A 22,665-nucleotide genomic window follows, 5' to 3' on the forward strand; every position below is an offset into this window, starting at 1 on the left:
CTAAGGGGAGCGGACCATGCAGTGAGGCGATCTGGAGGTGTGGAGGGGCGGGGCTGGAAGCAGGGTGGGGCTGGGGGCGGGGCTGGAGGCAGGGGCGGGTCTGTCCTCTCATGCAGCAGGACAGTAACAGAATGAGAGACTAAAACACTGGCTTGAACTCATGCACCTTTGGGTCCTGAGCTGGTCCGTTTGGCAGTCTGCTGAGGGGGTCCCAGGCCCTCTGACCCTCTGACCCTGTGACCCTTGTGACCCTCTGACCCTCAGTCCACCTGGAAGAGCGGCTTTGGCATTAAAACAGAGTATGGACTGTCCGATGGGGAGCGTTTTATTGCTGGGTGTGTTGTTTGGTGTGTCCTGGGTTCAGAGCCTGTTCTCCAGCAGTTCCCGGGCCTCCCAACAGTCCCGGCTCCGCTTACATGCCGACGTCCGGGGCCCGCTCCACTTTGGTCCCTGTGGGGGTCAGAACAAGCCTCAGAAACATGCAGCACACTAACACCTAACGACCTAAAGACGTCGAGCTGTGAAGCTTTTTACTGCGGAACATTCTGGATTATAGTCGCAATAAAGCGGTTTAGTAAGTAACTGCTTTATTCAACACCTAGAGCCACTTTAAACTCCATCTTTCATTCAGCTTCATTCATGAGTCATTCTCAGTTCTACAACAGCAATGTGGAAAGACAAATCCCGTGGTCATGGAAAATGCAGAGAAGAAACTAATATTCTCCAGATCTGAACCCCAGTGAGAGTGAAGATCTGTGAGGAACAATGACACGCTGAAGATCTGTGTGAGGAACAATGACACGCTGAAGATCTGTGTGAGGAACAATGACACGCTGAAGATCTGTGTGAGGAACAATGACACGCTGAAGATCTGTGTGAGGAACAATGACACGCTGAAGATCTGTGTGAGGAACAATGACACGCTGAAGATCTGTGTGAGGAACAATGACACGCTGAAGATCTGTGTGAGGAACAATGACACGCTGAAGATCTGTGTGAGGAACAATGACACGCTGAAGATCTGTGTGAGGAACAATGACACGCTGAAGATCTGTGTGAGGAACAATGACACGCTGAAGATCTGTGTGAGGAACAATGACACGCTGAAGATCTGTGTGAGGAACAATGACACGCTGAAGATCTGTGTGAGGAACAATGACACGCTGAAGATCTGTGTGAGGAACAATGACACGCTGAAGATCTGTGTGAGGAACAATGACACACTGAAGATCTGTGTGAGGAACAATGACACACTGAAGATCTGTGTGAGGAACAATGACACGCTGAAGATCTGTGTGAGGAACAATGACACGCTGAAGATCTGTGTGAGGAACAATGACACGCTGAAGATCTGTGTGAGGAACAATGACACGCTGAAGATCTGTGTGAGGAACAATGACACGCTGAAGATCTGTGTGAGGAACAATGACACTCTGAAGATCTGTGTGAGGAACAATGACACGCTGAAGATCTGTGTGAGGAACAATGACACACTGAAGATCTGTGTGAGGAACAATGACACGCTGAAGATCTGTGTGAGGAACAATGACACGCTGAAGATCTGTGTGAGGAACAATGACACACTGAAGATCTGTGTGAGGAACAATGACACGCTGAAGATCTGTGTGAGGAACAATGACACGCTGAAGATCTGTGTGAGGAACAATGACACGCTGAAGATCTGTGTGAGGAACAATGACACGCTGAAGATCTGTGTGAGGAACAATGACACGCTGAAGATCTGTGTGAGGAATAACGACACGCTGAAGATCTGTGTGAGGAACAATGACACACTGAAGATCTGTGTGAGGAACAATGACACACTGAAGATCTGTGTGAGGAACAATGACACGCTGAAGATCTGTGTGAGGAACAATGACACGCTGAAGATCTGTGTGAGGAACAATGACACGCTGAAGATCTGTGTGAGGAACAATGACACGCTGAAGATCTGTGTGAGGAACAATGACACGCTGAAGATCTGTGTGAGGAACAATGACACGCTGAAGATCTGTGTGAGGAACAATGACATGCTGAAGATCTGTGTGAGGAACAATGACACGCTGAAGATCTGTGTGAGGAACAATGACACGCTGAAGATCTGTGTGAGGAACAATGACACGCTGAAGATCTGTGTGAGGAACAATGACACGCTGAAGATCTGTGTGAGGAACAATGACACGCTGAAGATCTGTGTGAGGAACAATGACACGCTGAAGATCTGTGTGAGGAACAATGACACGCTGAAGATCTGTGTGAGGAACAATGACACGCTGAAGATCTGTGTGAGGAACAATGACACGCTGAAGATCTGTGTGAGGAACAATGACACACTGAAGATCTGTGTGAGGAACAATGACACACTGAAGATCTGTGTGAGGAACAATGACACGCTGAAGATCTGTGTGAGGAACAATGACACGCTGAAGATCTGTGTGAGGAACAATGACACGCTGAAGATCTGTGTGAGGAACAATGACACGCTGAAGATCTGTGTGAGGAACAATGACACGCTGAAGATCTGTGTGAGGAACAATGACACTCTGAAGATCTGTGTGAGGAACAATGACACGCTGAAGATCTGTGTGAGGAACAATGACACACTGAAGATCTGTGTGAGGAACAATGACACGCTGAAGATCTGTGTGAGGAACAATGACACGCTGAAGATCTGTGTGAGGAACAATGACACACTGAAGATCTGTGTGAGGAACAATGACACGCTGAAGATCTGTGTGAGGAACAATGACACGCTGAAGATCTGTGTGAGGAACAATGACACGCTGAAGATCTGTGTGAGGAACAATGACACTCTGAAGATCTGTGTGAGGAACAATGACACGCTGAAGATCTGTGTGAGGAATAACGACACGCTGGAGGGAAATACATCTTTGGACATTACAAAAGTTTATGGAAACAAAGCCAAATATTTTATTGTCCAGACTTTAAATCCTGAGTCTGAGCTGTAGGTGTGAAACATCAGCCGACCGGTTTAAGACTGAAATGTCTTTAGGTCACGTACAGCAGGGGTCACGTACAGCAGGGGTCACGTAGCAGGGGTCACGTACAGCAGGGGTCACGTAGCAGGGGTCACGTACAGCAGGGGTCACGTAGCAGGGGTCACATAGCAGGGGTCACGTAGCAGGGGTCACGTAAAGCAGGGTTCACGTACAGCAGGGTTCACGTACAGCAGGGGTCACGTAGCAGGGGTCACGTAGCAGGGGTCACGTAGCAGGGGTCACATACAGCAGGGTTCACGTACAGCAGGGTTCACGTAGCAGGGGTCACGTAGCAGGGGTCACGTACAGCAGGGGTCACGTACAGCAGGGGTCACGTAGCAGGGTTCACGTACAGCAGGGGTCACGTGGCAGGGGTCACGTAGCAGGGGTCACGTAGCAGGGGTCACGTAGCAGGGTTCACGTACAGCAGGGGTCACATAGCAGGGGTCACGTACAGCAGGGGTCACATAGCAGGGGTCACGTAGCAGGGGTCACCAACACTGTGCCCACGGGCCCCTGGGGCCCTTTGGGCCTCTTGCAGACGCCTGCGTTTTCCTCCATAAGTCTTAATGTTGTTGGATATTTGTTCCTTAAACAAAGGGTCATTAGGCCGGCTGCCATTGGACCTCCAGGGGTTCTCTCAGAGTGGTTTGCGATCAGGTCTAGAATATCAGTGTACTGTGAACTCTCCCTAGTGGAGTATACACATCAACCCCTTACGCTTGGATTTAACTTTATTTATTCCATTTTGTTTGATAAAAGGGAACTCTCAAGCTGCTTGATATGTTGTACATACAAATACAGCTGTAACTCTCTTATTTCCAGTCAAATTACTCATTCTGGGAAGCATCAGTGTCAGCTTGTACATACTTGACTTATTAACAAGTCCCTAAAACTCATTTGAGTGACTTTACCTTCTGCTTTGAAAAGACAATTGTCAAAACCAAAGCTCATTTTAAAGTGTGAATCAGCCGATCCCTCCAGACACCAGCTTTACTCAGTGAAAATCTGATTTCATCAGTGCAGAGCTCGTCTCTATTTATGATTTAGAGTAAAACAGAGTCCAAAACGACAGGGTCCCAGCTTCGCAAAAGCTCCAGACAATTGTTTGTGCTCCAGAACGATCTTTCCTGATCCACCGTGTCTAATAGTTTCATCCCAAAGGACTGATTAAGCACTGCGCTACAGTCCTCCACATGCGTCTATTTTAAAACAGAGCGCGCGTAGGAGCCATCTTATTGCATTGGACAAATTAGTTGGGCTCTTTCGGCGCCACTGACCTGTCCATAGGACATGTGTTTCTCTGTCAGGGTGTGAAATTTGACTTACGCAAATGCATTCTGGGATTGAAACACGCCCAGCAGCGTCATCACAACAAACATGCCGGCGCCCGTGTCCCCCGCATGTTCCCCTCGCTCGCCTTCGCTACCAAAATAAAGGATAGCGGCGTACAAAAGGTCGATTGAAGTATCTTAAAATTGTGAGATTTAGTCTCCTGATCGGGTTTATAGAGACATTTTCCGTCATTGACTGTTGAAGCCTGACCCCTGGTGGTCACTCCGACTCAAAAAATGACTTTGACAAAAATTTTGATCTTTTTTTTGGCCTTCATAAAACAAAAATAAGAATTTGCCTACCGTCCGAGCCACTTAAAAAATGTTGACTCGGGTTACAGCAAACAGACAATTTATTTGGGGTAGCCTAGAGTAAAAACCTTTCCAATAATAGTTCCTTTAACCAGCACATATCTGCCATCTTTGTCTTAATGACTGTTGAAAAGCCACTTGAGGTCAGTACTGATCCCCCTCTTGTGTTTGCCTCTGGATGTGGCGGGATGGTAGTGTTCAGAGTAGTACCTTTGGGGTCCTCGGTCAGGGCTCCGGCGCTCTCCACCAGCTCTTTGGCCACCACAGCCAGCTGCAGGGCGGGGTCCAGGGGGGAGTCGGGGGAGTCTGCTGCGGGGGATGAGTGGCTGCTGCTGACCACAACAGGACATAGTGATAAACATGTACAGAAACACTCCTGAGAGACAGAACAGAGAGACTCTTACCCCGCCTCTGCAGAGAACAGGCTGGGAGTGGACAGCACTTTGTGGACGTTCTGAAAGACAGGCCAGGGAAAGGGATCGTTTAGCATGTGACTATTTCATAACCATTTATATAAATCCCTAGATGTGAAAGAAACATGTTAACAACAGAGAGCATTGACATGAGGCCTGCCCTGGAGGCGTGTCCTCATTGTGCAGGTTCAAACTGGATTCATCAAACATGAATCATTCACTGCACCTGTGCAAACCCCAGCAGTTTCCGGTTGGACATCTCCAGGTGCCTGCGGCTGACCTCTGACCTCCTCAGCTGAGAGTCTATAGTGGACAGTCTGCGGGTCAGCTCATGCACGTCGTCCTGGAAACAGACAAAGCGATATAAACAATTATTACTCTGTTGTGATGTCAGGTACAAACATAAGACTGCAGCTACACACATTTATCACTGATACAGACTTTCTGTCCTTAAATAACATGTTTTTGACTCCAAGTGTTGAAGAAAGTAATCGTTGTGGGTTGAGTTGAAGTATCCTTTATCTCCTCCTATCCATGGCCATCAAGTTAGCTAAACTGCACAGTTGGAGTAACAATAAAGAAACAAATTTCAGTTTCCATTTTCCGGTTACTTTGAGCAAAACAATAGATCCAGGGACAAAAATGAGGCAAAAAAGCAAAGATACAGTTCAAAATAAAACAATTTCTCACCTTCAACTTAAAGAAATGTCGTGGAAGCTTCACACGTGTTACAAAGAGTTTACACCACATCAAATATCTCATCATTAGATATATCTGTTATTAAACACGTGTTAAGCCTTTCTTTAAGTCCAACATATTGTCTCACAACAGCACACGGAACATCAGAAACCTTTGATTACTTTAACAGTCGTGTTTCAGGCAGATTTGTGCTTTGGAGAACACTGTTCACCCACTCCACAAGGGCCGGCCCCCTGACCCCCCTGCACCGTGCCCCCCCTGCCCCGTGCCCCCTGCCCCCACGCACCACAAACATAACCTCATATTGGATCAGGGGCGTTTCTAGGCCACTTCACCACCATATTTACAGCTCCCCTAAAATTAATATATATTTTTTAATTTGAATTTATCTGACCAACTCAACGGTCAGACTGCAGTCTCTGTGTTTTGTTGTGCTTTCAGCAGCTTAAACATTTCAATAAGTTGATTTTAGACCCTCCCACCAGTGAGATCAGCCAATAGCGCTGCGTGAATCCACAGAAAGGCCCGCCTCTCTTATTTAGTCAGAATAAAACGACATCACAACTGATCTCACACAGTTAAAGCTCACGCTGTGCTGTGATCTGACCACAGTGATGTGATGTCCAGACCAGGGTCACAGTGACCAGGGGCCGGGGGCCGGGGGCCAGGGGCCTCCTTTATAGAGCTCGGTACGCACAAAACGAAGCACAAAATGTATGTACGGAGTGTGATCTATTCAAAAATACTTGATGTGAAAATGTGCAGAAGCTGCGCAAAGTTTGGTTTCAGTAAAAAACTGTAGCAGCAGTGTAGGCTACAGTCTGATCACACGGGACAGTGTAGGCTACAGTCTGATCACACGGGGCAGTGTAGGCTACAGTCTGATCACACGGGGCAGTGTAGGCTACAGTCTGATCACACGGGGCAGTGTAGGCTACAGTCTGATCACACGGGACAGTGTAGGCTACAGTCTGATCACACGGGACAGTGTAGGCTACAGTCTGATCACACGGGGCAGTGTAGGCTACAGTCTGATCACACGGGGTAGTGTAGGCTACAGTTTGATCACACGGGGCAGTGTAGGCTACAGTCTGATCACACGGGGCAGTGTAGGCTACAGTCTGATCACACGGGACAGTGTAGGCTACAGTCTGATCACACGGGGTAGTGTAGGCTACAGTTTGATCACACGGGGCAGTGTAGGCTACAGTCTGATCACACGGGACAGTGTAGGCTACAGTCTGATCACACGGGGCAGTGTAGGCTACAGTCTGATCACACGGGACAGTGTAGGCTACAGTCTGATCACACGGGACAGTGTAGGCTACAGTCTGATCACACGGGACAGTGTAGGCTACAGTCTGATCACACGGGACAGTGTAGGCTACAGTCTGATCACACGGGGCAGTGTAGGCTACAGTCTGATCACACGGGGCAGTGTAGGCTACAGTCTGATCACACGGGGCAGTGTAGGCTACAGTCTGATCACACGGGACAGTGTAGGCTACAGTCTGATCACACGGGACAGTGTAGGCTACAGTCTGATCACACGGGACAGTGTAGGCTACAGTCTGATCACACGGGGCAGTGTAGGCTACAGTCTGATCACACGGGGCAGTGTAGGCTACAGTCTGATCACACGGGACAGTGTAGGCTACAGTCTGATCACACGGGACAGTGTAGGCTACAGTCTGATCACACGGGGTAGTGTAGGCTACAGTCTGATCATGCAGAGTTATTGTGTATCGTTTTTAATAGGCCGCTCCTGACTCGACTAGTGCAAAGCAGACCTAAGACAAGACCAGGGTTAAACCAAGACTAAACAAACCAGATCTACCAGAAAAAAACATGGATAAACTATAAAGCAGGACTAAAGCAGGTCTAAAGCAGGACTAAAGCAGGACTAAAGCAGGACTAAAGCAGGACTAAAGCAGGTCTAAAGCAGGACTAAAGCAGGACTAAAGCGGGTCTAAAGCAGGACTAAAGCAGGTCTAAACCAGGACTAAAGCGGGACTAAAGCGGGACTAAAGCGGGACTAAAGCAGGTCTAAAGCGGGTCTAAAGCGGGTCTAAAGCGGGACTAAAGCGGGACTAAAGCAGGTCTAAAGCTGGACTAAAGCAGGTCTAAAGCGAGACTAAAGCAGGACTAAAGAAGGACTAAAGCAGGACTAAAGCGGGTCTAAAGCAGGACTAAAGCAGGTCTAAACCAGGACTAAAGCGGGACTAAAGCGGGACTAAAGCGGGACTAAAGCAGGTCTAAAGCGGGTCTAAAGCGGGTCTAAAGCGGGACTAAAGCGGGACTAAAGCAGGTCTAAAGCTGGACTAAAGCAGGTCTAAAGCGAGACTAAAGCAGGACTAAAGAAGGACTAAAGCAGGACTAAAGCGGGACTAGAGCAGGACTAAAGCGGGACTAGAGCAGGACTAAAGCAGGACTAAAGCAGGTCTAAAGCAGGACTAAAGCAGGACTAAAGCAGGACTAAAGCTGGACTAAAGCAGGTCTAAAGCGAGACTAAAGCAGGACTAAAGCAGGACTAAAGCAGGTCTAAAGCGAGACTAAAGCAGGACTAAAGCAGGTCTAAAGCGAGACTAAAGCAGGACTAAAGAAGGACTAAAGCAGGTCTAAAGCAGGACTAAAGCAGGTCTAAAGCAGGACTAAAGCAGGACTAAAGCAGGTCTAAAGCAGGACTAAAGCAGGACTAAAGCAGGTCTAAAGCAGAACTATTATAACTATTACAATCTGACAGAAATTCACGGAGAAATGAGCGTATAAATTTAGACGCGCCTAAAACAAAAGTGCACATGTCCCAGGACGAGACCGCGGTCCATCTTGTAACAACCCGACACGTGGGACAACCTGCACATTAGGGCTGGGAATCGCTGGGTACCTCACGATATGATACGATACACGATAGACGGCTCACGATACGATGATATCGCAATATGGCGATACTGTGATTATCGATATATTGTCTAAAATAACTCTTGATATATCATATGTTAAAAAGGCTCCTTGAGAGACTGTAAATTCTGGCCTTTTAAGGGGCGGAGCCTGGAGCACCGCTGAGCGCTGTGTGCGAGGAGAGTCATGGATCTATTATAATAATGGAGTTCGCCATCAAAGTTTTGATAAGTTTAGAGTTTAAATTAGCAGTTTGTTTGCCTCCCCAGTCTAGCAGTGTCTGTGTGATATAAGACCCCCCCGCATAATATACCCTCCGGCAAACAAGATGTAAAGAAGCCATCATTAAACTCCCCTCAATGAAACAGCGACTCTTCATTTGAGTTCTACACATGTAAACAGCGATCCCCTTTGTGATTGATTTTGCCCTTGCAGGAGAAGGTGGCAGCTTTGCCAGTTCTATTTCATCCCTTCTGACCGCCAGAGGCGGTGCCTTAAGCACTGGATGATCATCTTTTGCTGATGCACAGGTCGAGAATCTAATGATAACAAAGTCACCTGTGACCTCTCTGTGACCCACGTGAAGCTATATAGTCTCGTGAGACCGAGAGCCCAGTCCCTTTCTTCTTCTCGCGAGCAGGTTTGTCGAGTTGTAAGCGGAAAACCATTAAATTGTTTACTACCTGCTGGTTTGCTTAGCCCCGAGACTTACGTCGAGGCAGCGAGCACTCTCGCCCCTCAGAGGCTGTGATAGCACCGGCGTTCTGCAGCTAGGTGGATGTAGCCACCGCCGGGTAAGTACAGCTGATTACTGATTGTTTCAGAGCCATATTAGCTTTCTTTTTGACTTGTTTTGAACAGTCATTTTTGAGCAGCCGGTTTTGTTCCTGCTCCGTTTATTTGTGCTACTGCCGTATTTGGCTCGAGCGGCCGCTTTCGTCCCGCTTCTGTAGAACTGTTTGACAGCTAATTACTTTGGGTTCGTTTATCCCCACTGTCCTGAGCAGTAGCGTTAGCCCTGCTTCAGCGGTTTTTGTTGATAGTCAGTAGTGGCGTCCTCTCCCCAAACGACTTGTTTTAGTACAACTAAACACGCAGTTTCGAACCACCAGTGGCGTCTCCGGCTCGACCTGGTTCGGCGTGGCTTAGCCTCCATTGACCCTTTTCATTTGGGTACCCAATATATCTAATATTCTATACATATACAGACATGTGTATGTATATAAATAATTAGATAAATTATTTAATTAAATAGTTAAAAAATCATAAAAAAAAAAAAGAAAAAAGGGAGGCATTCACGGCCTGACCTGATAACGGGTGCACACCTGGTTGGCAGCGCCCAGTGTAACAGTGGGTGTTTGTATTTGAGATGCTCGAGACACTGACCTGCAGGGCCTGTATGGCGCCAATGCAGTAGGACGATGGGCACGACTTATGTCCCTCGTGCTTGGGCGTGGAGCATTTGAGGCCTCACTACAGATGCTTGCCCCAATCGTATCGTTAGGCCTCATCCCGCCCGGATAGCCCGTCTGGAAGTGTTTGAGCCCGTTGACTGGGATACTGAGTCGAGGTCACAGTGGTTACCCGCTGCTCAAACCTCTGGCTTCAAGCGCCCCATCTCCTCTGTTCCGCCCTCCCCAGAGCAGAAGAAGCGGGACAACAGGAAGCTGTCTGCCCCTATGGACCACCTCACGTCAGACTTGGCCCAGGTGAAGGCGCTCCTGCAACAGGCTCGTCCGTCTCTGGCCGAACATTGCAGTGATCTGGGTTTTCCTGCACGAGATGTGGGGCCCATGCATGAGGAGGACGCCATATTGGTGGCTGCATCCGATACGCATTTCCAGTATGACTCCCTCGATTTGGAGTCCCGGGCCTCAGACAGAGGCTCCCATGCATCCACGGGCTGTCTGGACAGGGATGACGACGTGCCCCTCTCTGTCGTTTGTTCCGCACTTAGCCACTTGGACGTACCGCAGGAGACGGAGGCTACTGCTAGTGCCTTTTTCAAGCGCCAACGGCAGGTCCCCTCCGTCGTTGTACCGCCCTCACAGGAGTACGTCAGGGAGCTACACGCTTGCTGGAGTGATACAAAGGCATTGTCGCGCTTGACCTCAGATGGGAGGGCTTTGGCATCCATGCTGATGCTCCCCAGTTTGGCCTGGGCCATATGCTGCCTGTTGAGCCGGCTATTACCTCACTGATCGTCTCCCCGGAGGAGGGCCTTAGGGCTAACCCGAGGTGCCCGAATCCGCCGGGCAAACGATGCGGGGGCGAGGATGGGTAGGATGGGGAACTCCCTTTCCCACCTCCTGCTCGGTCTTTCCACTGCACTGGAGAAGTCGAATGTGGATGTACCGATTCCAGGGAGCTTGGTTGCGTGTTGTCCACCACAGCGTCGACAGTTGTGGTTAGCCCAGTCTCCCCTCACGGAACCATGTAAGAGGACGTTAAGGAGCGTTCTAGTTGTCCTGGGAGAGCTCTTTGGTGCGGCTGCGCTTGAGGCGTTAGAACGCACTGCACAAGCGAGCCGGACTAGGAGCCAGTTGGTCGGTCTCCGCAGACAGAGCCCTCAACGTGGTGGCCTGCCTGCGTCTGGCACTCAGGCTGTTGCCCCGTTGGCCCGTACAACCACCACGCGTCCACGGGGCGAACGGCCCTTTGATCGGAGGAGGGTGGCCCGGAATCCAGTCCCGGGACCACCTTATTCTGCCCAGCCCATCCAGCGGGCCAGGGGGGCGGCACTGAAGCCAGGCCGCCGAGGGTCGGACATTTTACCCAGGGGCAGTTGGAATACTGGGCTGCACACACCACAGACGTCTGGCTGTTGTGCACTCGATCCCGGGTTACCACCTTTAGTTCCGCCATCGACCTCCTGGTCAAGTAGACCATAATCCACGACCCGGCCATGGCCCTGGCACTGACTCAGGAGATATCTATTTTATTGGACAAGGGGGGCAATAGTGCCTGTGGACCCACTGCAAGATCCAGGGGCCTATTGCTCCCGGTATTTCCTAGTGCCAAAGAAGACTGGCGATCTACGCCCAGTTCTGGACCTTCGAGGTCTCAATGTGTTTTTAAAAACCCTGTCATTCCACATGTTAAAAACCACGGAAATGTTGCAGGCAATATCTCCGAACGAGTAGTTCACTTCCATAGACCTCAAGGATGCCTACTTTCATGTTCCAATTGCATCGTGTCACCAGCAGTTTCTGCGCTTTGCATTTCGAGGTTGTCACTACCAATTCAGAGTCCTTCCAAGCGCCTGCACACCTGTTTGAACATTTGGGTTGTTGGACTGGACACATACCTTGGCCCCTGCTGCTGCTTTCCTGGTTCCCAGCTGGTTCTTGAGGTCTCGTATCTCGGCCTCTAACAGTCCAATGACCTCCTCATAGTCCTGCTCCGCGCTGCTGCTGGTCCTCTGCTCCACCGCCTGCAGACGAGAGCGCAGCCGGGCGTTCTCCTCCACTGTCACACACGCCTTCTGTACACACAACTGAAGCTGAGAACACACACGCCTTCTGCACACACAACTGAAGCTGAGAACACACACGCCTTCTGCACACACAACTGAAGCTGAGAACACACACGCCTTCTGCACACACAACTGAAGCTGAGAACACACACGCCTTCTGCACACACAACTGAAGCTGAGAACACACACACCTTCTGCACACACAACTGCAGCTCAAACAACACACACGCCTTCTGCACACACAACTGCAGCTCAAACAACACACACGCCTTCTGCACACACAACTGCAGCTCAAAGAACACACACGACTTCTGCACACACAACTGCAGCTCAAAGAACACACACGCCTTCTGCACACACAACTGCAGCTCAAAGAACACACACGCCTTCTGCACACACAACTGCAGCTCAAACACACATGCCTTCTGCACACACAACTGCAGCTCAAACAACACACACGCCTTCTGCACACACAACTGCAGCTCAAACACACATGCCTTCTGCACACACAACTGCAGCTCAAACAACACACACGCCTTCTGCACACACAACTGCAGCTCAAACAACACACACGCCTTCTGCACACACAACTGCAGCTCAAACAACACACACGCCTTCTGCACACACAACTGCAGCTCAAACACACACGCCTTCTGCACACACAACTGCAGCTCAAACAACACACACGCCTTCTGCACACACAACTGCAGCTCAAACAACACACACGCCTTCTGCACACACAACTGCAGCTCAAACAACACACACGTCTTCTGCACACACAACTGCAGCTCAAACAACACACACGCCTTCTGCACACACAACTGCAGCTCAAACAACACACACGCCTTCTGCACACACAACTGCAGCTCAGACAACACACACGCCTTCTGCACACACAACTGCAGCTCAAACAACACACACGCCTTCTGCACACACAACTGCAGCTCAAACAACACACACGCCTTCTGCACACACAACTGCAGCTCAAACAACACACACACCTTCTGCACACACAACTGCAGCTCAAACAACACACACACCTTCTGCACACACAACTGCAGCTCAAACAACACACACGCCTTCTGCACACACAACTGCAGCTCAAACAACACACACGCCTTCTGCACACACAACTGCAGCTCAAACAACACACACGCCTTCTGCACACACAACTGCAGCTCAAACAACACACACACACCTTCTGCACACACAACTGCAGCTCAAACAACACACACGCCTTCTGCACACACAATTGCAGCTCAAACAACACACACGCCTTCTGCACACACAACTGCAGCTCAAACAACACACATGCCTTCTGCACACACAACTGCAGCTCAAACACACATGCCTTCTGCACACACAACTGCAGCTCAAACAACACACACGCCTTCTGCACACACAACTGCAGCTCAAACAACACACCCGCCTTCTGCACACACAACTGCAGCTCAAACAACACACACACACCTTCTGCACACACAACTGCAGCTCAAACAACACACACGCCTTCTGCACACACAACTGCAGCTCAAACAACACACACGCCTTCTGCACACACAATTGCAGCTCAAACAACACACACGCCTTCTGCACACACAACTGCAGCTCAAACACACATGCCTTCTGCACACACAACTGCAGCTCAAACAACACACACGCCTTCTGCACACACAACTGCAGCTCAAACAACACACACGCCTTCTGCACACACAACTGCAGCTCAGACAACACACACGCCTTCTGCACACACAACTGCAGCTCAAACAACACACACGCCTTCTGCACACACAACTGCAGCTCAAACAACACACACGCCTTCTGCACACACAACTGCAGCTCAAACAACACACACACCTTCTGCACACACAACTGCAGCTCAAACAACACACACGCCTTCTGCACACACAACTGTAGCTCAAACAACACACACGCCTTCTGCACACACAACTGCAGCTCAAACAACACACACGCCTTCTGCACACACAACTGCAGCTCAAACAACACACACGCCTTCTGCACACACAACTGCAGCTCAAACAACACACACACACCTTCTGCACACACAACTGCAGCTCAAACAACACACACGCCTTCTGCACACACAATTGCAGCTCAAACAACACACACGCCTTCTGCACACACAACTGCAGCTCAAACAACACACACGCCTTGTGCACACACAACTGCAGCTCAAACACACATGCCTTCTGCACACACAACTGCAGCTCAAACACACATGCCTTCTGCACACACAACTGCAGCTCAAACAACACACACGCCTTCTGCACACACAACTGCAGCTCAAACAACACACACGCCTTCTGCACACACAACTGCAGCTCAAACAACACACACACACCTTCTGCACACACAACTGCAGCTCAAACAACACACACGCCTTCTGCACACACAACTGCAGCTCAAACAACACACACGCCTTCTGCACACACAATTGCAGCTCAAACAACACACACGCCTTCTGCACACACAACTGCAGCTCAAACACACATGCCTTCTGCACACACAACTGCAGCTCAAACAACACACACGCCTTCTGCACACACAACTGCAGCTCAAACAACACACACGCCTTCTGCACACACAACTGCAGCTCAAACAACACACACGCCTTATGCACACACAACTGCAGCTCAGACAACACACACGCCTTCTGCACACACAACTGCAGCTCAAACACACATGCCTTTTGCACACACAACTGCAGCTCAAACAACACACACGCCTTCTGCACACACAACTGCAGCTCAAACAACACACACGCCTTCTGCACACACAACTGCAGCTCAAACAACACACACACACCTTCTGCACACACAACTGCAGCTCAAACAACACACACGCCTTCTGCACACACAACTGCAGCTCAAACAACACACACGCCTTCTGCACACACAATTGCAGCTCAAACAACACACACGCCTTCTGCACACACAACTGCAGCTCAAACACACATGCCTTCTGCACACACAACTGCAGCTCAAACACACATGCCTTCTGCACACACAACTGCAGCTCAAACACACATGCCTTCTGCACACACAACTGCAGCTCAAACAACACACACGTCTTCTGCACACACAACTGCAGCTCAAACAACACACACGCCTTCTGCACACACAACTGCAGCTCAAACAACACACACGCCTTCTGCACACACAACTGCAGCTCAGACAACACACACGCCTTCTGCACACACAACTGCAGCTCAAACAACACACACGCCTTCTGCACACACAACTGCAGCTCAAACAACACACACGCCTTCTGCACACACAACTGCAGCTCAAACAACACACACGCCTTCTGCACACACAACTGTAGCTCAAACAACACACACGCCTTCTGCACACACAACTGCAGCTCAAACAACACACACGCCTTCTGCACACACAACTGCAGCTCAAACAACACACACGCCTTCTGCACACACAACTGCAGCTCAAACAACACACACACACCTTCTGCACACACAACTGCAGCTCAAACAACACACACGCCTTCTGCACACACAATTGCAGCTCAAACAACACACACGCCTTCTGCACACACAACTGCAGCTCAAACAACACACACGCCTTCTGCACACACAACTGCAGCTCAAACACACATGCCTTCTGCACACACAACTGCAGCTCAAACACACATGCCTTCTGCACACACAACTGCAGCTCAAACAACACACACGCCTTCTGCACACACAACTGCAGCTCAAACAACACACACGCCTTCTGCACACACAACTGCAGCTCAAACAACACACACACACCTTCTGCACACACAACTGCAGCTCAAACAACACACACGCCTTCTGCACACACAACTGCAGCTCAAACAACACACACGCCTTCTGCACACACAATTGCAGCTCAAACAACACACACGCCTTCTGCACACACAACTGCAGCTCAAACACACATGCCTTCTGCACACACAACTGCAGCTCAAACAACACACACGCCTTCTGCACACACAACTGCAGCTCAAACAACACACACGCCTTCTGCACACACAACTGCAGCTCAAACAACACACACGCCTTCTGCACACACAACTGCAGCTCAGACAACACACACGCCTTCTGCACACACAACTGCAGCTCAAACAACACACACGCCTTCTGCACACACAACTGCAGCTCAAACAACACACACGCCTTCTGCACACACAACTGCAGCTCAAACAACACACACACCTTCTGCACACACAACTGCAGCTCAAACAACACACACGCCTTCTGCACACACAACTGTAGCTCAAACAACACACACGCCTTCTGCACACACAACTGCAGCTCAAACAACACACACGCCTTCTGCACACACAACTGCAGCTCAAACAACACACACGCCTTCTGCACACACAACTGCAGCTCAAACAACACACACACACCTTCTGCACACACAACTGCAGCTCAAACAACACACACGCCTTCTGCACACACAATTGCAGCTCAAACAACACACACGCCTTCTGCACACACAACTGCAGCTCAAACAACACACACGCCTTCTGCACACACAACTGCAGCTCAAACACACATGCCTTCTGCACACACAACTGCAGCTCAAACACACATGCCTTTTGCACACACAACTGCAGCTCAAACAACACACACGCCTTCTGCACACACAACTGCAGCTCAAACAACACACACGCCTTCTGCACACACAACTGCAGCTCAAACAACACACACACACCTTCTGCACACACAACTGCAGCTCAAACAACACACACGCCTTCTGCACACACAACTGCAGCTCAAACAACACACACGCCTTCTGCACACACAATTGCAGCTCAAACAACACACACGCCTTCTGCACACACAACTGCAGCTCAAACACACATGCCTTCTGCACACACAACTGCAGCTCAAACACACATGCCTTCTGCACACACAACTGCAGCTCAAACACACATGCCTTCTGCACACACAACTGCAGCTCAAACAACACACACGCCTTCTGCACACACAACTGCAGCTCAAACAACACACACGCCTTCTGCACACACAACTGCAGCTCAAACAACACACACGCCTTCTGCACACACAACTGCAGCTCAAACAACACACACGCCTTCTGCACACACAACTGCAGCTCAAACAACACACACGCCTTCTGCACACACAACTGCAGCTCATACATTGGTTCACGTGTGCGTATGCAGTGTTTATTCATAGCCATAGTTCCTCGTGATAACCCACACTGTTGTCTAAGTGTACCTGTCAGGATGTGGGCGGGGCTGGTGCATACAGTCCACTCCCCTTTCAGAGCTCCAGCGCAAAGGGCCAGAGGCGGAGCGGCCCCTGACAATGGGCCCCTCACAATGGGCCCTTCTCCAGTTTAAAGCCATTACCGTTTCCACCACACTAATACTGTAATGTAAGTGACCGGTGTAATGTAAGTGACCGGTGTAATGTAAGTGACCGGTGTAATGTAAGTGACCGGTGTAATGTAAGTGACCGGTGTAATGTGAGTGACGATTGTAATGTAAGTGACCGGTGTAATGTGAGTGACGATTGTAATGTAAGTGACCGGTGTAATGTAAGTGACCAGTGTAATGTGAGTGACCAGTGTAATCCACATCCTGTCTTCTTCTGCACTCAAACTGCTAAACTACAATCCATGAGTACTTGAGCCTGTTTCAGTATTTTTGGCAATTTGCATTTCAATGTGAACTTAGAACAGAATCCTATTATTAAAACATAAATTGCAATTCTTGTCATAAAAATCCCCATTAAATATTTCCCCAAATGGTTCAGCCCTAAACGTGTCTGTTCCCTCCTGCATAGACGTGATGAGTGCTGTGATTGCAGGTTACCTCAGAGGTCTTCTGTAGCTCCTCCTCCATATTCTTCTTCCTGCTCTCCATGTCCTTTATGCTGGTCTGAAACAGAGCACAGCTGTGGTCACAGGTGGATGGATGTGTCACAGGTGGATGTGTCACAGGTGGATGTGTCACAGGTGGATGTGTGCGGTCACATGTGGATATGTGCGGTCACAGGTGGATGTGTGCGGTCACAGGTGGATGTGTGCAGTCACAGGTGGATGTGTCACAGGTGGATGTGTCACAGGTGGATGTGTCACAGGTGGATGTGTCACAGGTGGATGTGTGCGGTCACAGGTGGATGTGTCACAGGTGGATGTGTGCAGTCACAGGTGGATGTGTCAAAGGTGGATGTGTCACAGGTGAATGTGTGCAGTCACAGGTGGATGTGTGCAGTCACAGGTGGATGTGTGCAGTCACAGGTGGATGTGTCACAGGTGGATGTGTCACAGGTGGATGTGTGCAGTCACAGGTGGATGTGTGCAGTCACAGGTGGATGTGTGCAGTCACAGGTGGATGTGAGCGGTCACAGGTGGATGTGTCACAGGTGGATGTGTCACAGGTGGATGTGTGCAGTCACAGGTGGATGTGTGCGGTCACAGGTGGATGTGTCACAGGTGGATGTGTGCAGTCACAGGTGGATGTGTCACAGATGGATGTGTGCAGTCACAGGTGGATGTGTCACAGGTGGATGTGTCACAGGTGGATGTGTGCGGTCACAGGTGGATGTGTGCGGTCACAGGTGGATGTGTGCGGTCACAGGTGGATGTGTGCGGTTACAGGTGGATGTGTGCGGTCACAGGTGGATGTGAGCGGTCACAGGTGGATGTGTCACAGGTGGATGTGTCACAGGTGGATGTGTGCAGTCACAGGTGGATGTGAACGGTCACAGGTGGATGTGTCACAGGTGGATGTGTGCAGTCACAGGTGGATGTGTCACAGGTGGATGTGTGCAGTCACAGGTGGATGTGTCACAGGTGGATGTGTGCAGTCACAGGTGGATGTGTCACAGGTGGATGTGTGCAGTCACAGGTGGATGTGTCACAGGTGGATGTGAGTGGTCACAGGTGGATGTGTCACAGGTGGATGTGTCACAGGTGGATGTGTGCAGTCACAGGTGGATGTGTGCAGTCACAGGTGGATGTGTCACAGGTGGATGTGTGTGGTCACAGGTGGATGTGTCACAGGTGGATGTGTCACAGATGGATGTGTCACAGGCGGATGTGTGCGGTCACTGGCGGATGTGTGCGGTCACTGGCGGATGTGTGCGGTCACCGGCGGATGTGTGCGGTCACAGGCGGATGTGAGCGGTCACAGGTGGATGTGTCACAGGTGGATGTGTGCGGTCAGAGGTGGATGTGTGCGGTCACAGGTGGATGTGTGCGGTCACAGGTGGATGTGTCACAGGTGGATGTGTCACAGGTGGATGTGTCACAGGTGGATGTGTGCAGTCACAGGTGGATGTGTCACAGGTGGATGTGTCACAGGTGGATGTGAGCGGTCACAGGTGGATGTGTCACAGGTGGATGTGTCACAGGTGGATGTGTCACAGGTGGATGTGTGCAGTCACAGGTGGATGTGTGCAGTCACAGGTGGATGTGTCACAGGTGGATGTGTGCGGTCACAGGTGGATGTGTCACAGGTGGATGTGTGCAGTCACAGGTGGATGTGTCACAGATGGATGTGTGCAGTCAAAGGTGGATGTGTCACAGGCGGATGTGTGCGGTCACTGGCGGATGTGTGCGGTCACAGGCGGATGTGAGCGGTCACAGGTGGATGTGTCACAGGTGGATGTGTGTGGTCACAGGTGGATGTGTGCGGTCACAGGTGGATGTGTGCGGTCACAGGTGGATGTGTCACAGGTGGATGTGTGTGGTCACAGGTGGATGTGTGCTGTCACAGGTGGATGTGTGCGGTCACAGGTGGATGTGTGCAGTCACAGGTGGATGTGTCACAGGTGGATGTGTCACAGGTGGATGTGTGCAGTCACAGGTGGATGTGTCACAGGTGGATGTGTGCAGTCACAGGTGGATGTGTGCAGTCACAGGTGGATGTGTCACAGGTGGATGTGTCACAGGTGGATGTGTCACAGGTGGATGTGTGCAGTCACAGGTGGATGTGTTCAGTCACAGGTGGATGTGTGCAGTCACAGGTGGATGTGAGCGGTCACAGGTGGATGTGTCACAGGTGGATGTGTCACAGGTGGATGTGTCACAGGTGGATGTGTGCAGTCACAGGTGGATGTGTGCGGTCACAGGTGGATGTGTGCGGTCACAGGTGGATGTGTCACAGGTGGATGTGTGCAGTCACAGGTGGATGTGTCACAGATGGATGTGTGCAGTCACAGGTGGATGTGTCACAGGTGGATGTGTCACAGGTGGATGTGTGCGGTCACAGGTGGATGTGTGCGGTCACAGGTGGATGTGTGCGGTCACAGGTGGATGTGTGCGGTCACAGGTGGATGTGAGCGGTCACAGGTGGATGTGTCACGGGTGGATGTGTCACAGGTGGATGTGTGCGGTCACAGGTGGATGTGTCACAGGTGGATGTGTGCAGTCACAGGTGGATGTGTCAAAGGTGGATGTGTCACAGGTGAATGTGTGCAGTCACAGGTGGATGTGTGCAGTCACAGGTGGATGTGTGCAGTCACAGGTGGATGTGTCACAGGTGGATGTGTCACAGGTGGATGTGTGCAGTCACAGGTGGATGTGTGCAGTCACAGGTGGATGTGTGCAGTCACAGGTGGATGTGTCACAGGTGGATGTGTCACAGGTGGATGTGTGCAGTCACAGGTGGATGTGTGCAGTCACAGGTGGATGTGTGCAGTCACAGGTGGATGTGAGCGGTCACAGGTGGATGTGTCACAGGTGGATGTGTCACAGGTGGATGTGTGCAGTCACAGGTGGATGTGTGCGGTCACAGGTGGATGTGTCACAGGTGGATGTGTGCAGTCACAGGTGGATGTGTCACAGATGGATGTGTGCAGTCACAGGTGGATGTGTCACAGGTGGATGTGTCACAGGTGGATGTGTGCGGTCACAGGTGGATGTGTGCGGTCACAGGTGGATGTGTGCGGTCACAGGTGGATGTGTGCGGTTACAGGTGGATGTGTGCGGTCACAGGTGGATGTGAGCGGTCACAGGTGGATGTGTCACAGGTGGATGTGTCACAGGTGGATGTGTGCAGTCACAGGTGGATGTGAACGGTCACAGGTGGATGTGTCACAGGTGGATGTGTGCAGTCACAGGTGGATGTGTCACAGGTGGATGTGTGCAGTCACAGGTGGATGTGTCACAGGTGGATGTGTGCAGTCACAGGTGGATGTGTCACAGGTGGATGTGTGCAGTCACAGGTGGATGTGTCACAGGTGGATGTGAGTGGTCACAGGTGGATGTGTCACAGGTGGATGTGTCACAGGTGGATGTGTGCAGTCACAGGTGGATGTGTGCAGTCACAGGTGGATGTGTCACAGGTGGATGTGTGTGGTCACAGGTGGATGTGTCACAGGTGGATGTGTCACAGATGGATGTGTCACAGGCGGATGTGTGCGGTCACTGGCGGATGTGTGCGGTCACTGGCGGATGTGTGCGGTCACCGGCGGATGTGTGCGGTCACAGGCGGATGTGAGCGGTCACAGGTGGATGTGTCACAGGTGGATGTGTGCGGTCAGAGGTGGATGTGTGCGGTCACAGGTGGATGTGTGCAGTCACAGGTGGATGTGAACGGTCACAGGTGGATGTGTCACAGGTGGATGTGTGCAGTCACAGGTGGATGTGTCACAGGTGGATGTGTGCAGTCACAGGTGGATGTGTCACAGGTGGATGTGTGCAGTCACAGGTGGATGTGTCACAGGTGGATGTGTGCAGTCACAGGTGGATGTGTCACAGGTGGATGTGAGTGGTCACAGGTGGATGTGTCACAGGTGGATGTGTCACAGGTGGATGTGTGCAGTCACAGGTGGATGTGTGCAGTCACAGGTGGATGTGTCACAGGTGGATGTGTGTGGTCACAGGTGGATGTGTCACAGGTGGATGTGTCACAGATGGATGTGTCACAGGCGGATGTGTGCGGTCACTGGCGGATGTGTGCGGTCACTGGCGGATGTGTGCGGTCACCGGCGGATGTGTGCGGTCACAGGCGGATGTGAGCGGTCACAGGTGGATGTGTCACAGGTGGATGTGTGCGGTCAGAGGTGGATGTGTGCGGTCACAGGTGGATGTGTGCGGTCACAGGTGGATGTGTCACAGGTGGATGTGTCACAGGTGGATGTGTCACAGGTGGATGTGTGCAGTCACAGGTGGATGTGTCACAGGTGGATGTGTCACAGGTGGATGTGAGCGGTCACAGGTGGATGTGTCACAGGTGGATGTGTCACAGGTGGATGTGTCACAGGTGGATGTGTGCAGTCACAGGTGGATGTGTGCAGTCACAGGTGGATGTGTCACAGGTGGATGTGTGCGGTCACAGGTGGATGTGTCACAGGTGGATGTGTGCAGTCACAGGTGGATGTGTCACAGATGGATGTGTGCAGTCAAAGGTGGATGTGTCACAGGCGGATGTGTGCGGTCACTGGCGGATGTGTGCGGTCACAGGCGGATGTGAGCGGTCACAGGTGGATGTGTCACAGGTGGATGTGTGTGGTCACAGGTGGATGTGTGCGGTCACAGGTGGATGTGTGCGGT

The 22,665-nt window shown here is 50.9% G+C and overlaps 1 protein-coding gene and 1 long non-coding RNA gene across 7 annotated transcripts in view; both read right to left on the bottom strand.

Annotated features, from left to right (window-relative positions):
* Positions 1-347: 347 nt before the first annotated feature.
* Positions 348-22,665, bottom strand: part of LOC140357840 (syntaxin-binding protein 4) — a 162,326-nt gene continuing 140,008 nt past the window's right edge. For 3 of the 6 annotated variants that reach the window (XM_072442360.1, XM_072442365.1, XM_072442364.1), the window contains exons 16-21: positions 17,978-18,043; positions 11,963-12,139; positions 5,285-5,401; positions 5,050-5,099; positions 4,856-4,977; positions 348-450 (exon numbers count right to left, since the gene is read on the bottom strand). In XM_072442360.1, the coding sequence (XP_072298461.1) occupies positions 413-450; positions 4,856-4,977; positions 5,050-5,099; positions 5,285-5,401; positions 11,963-12,139; positions 17,978-18,043 (570 nt within the window). In that variant the 3' untranslated portion in view covers positions 348-412. The remainder of the gene's footprint in view (positions 451-4,855; positions 4,978-5,049; positions 5,100-5,284; positions 5,402-11,962; positions 12,140-17,977; positions 18,044-22,665) is intronic. The other 3 variants (XM_072442362.1, XM_072442363.1, XM_072442361.1) reach the window with 3 other exon arrangements.
* Positions 13,749-16,375, bottom strand: LOC140357845 (uncharacterized). The gene is made up of 4 exons (XR_011926675.1): positions 16,204-16,375; positions 15,234-15,391; positions 14,776-14,816; positions 13,749-13,924 (listed from the first exon to the last, which is right to left on the bottom strand). It is a non-coding gene; the product is annotated as an uncharacterized lncRNA (long non-coding RNA).

This window comes from Eucyclogobius newberryi, unplaced genomic scaffold (assembly GCF_026437365.1).
Source record: "Eucyclogobius newberryi isolate DKJ021-1_F unplaced genomic scaffold, fEucNew1.0.hap1 SCAF_13, whole genome shotgun sequence".
Classification (NCBI taxonomy): Eukaryota; Metazoa; Chordata; class Actinopteri; order Gobiiformes; family Gobiidae; genus Eucyclogobius; species Eucyclogobius newberryi.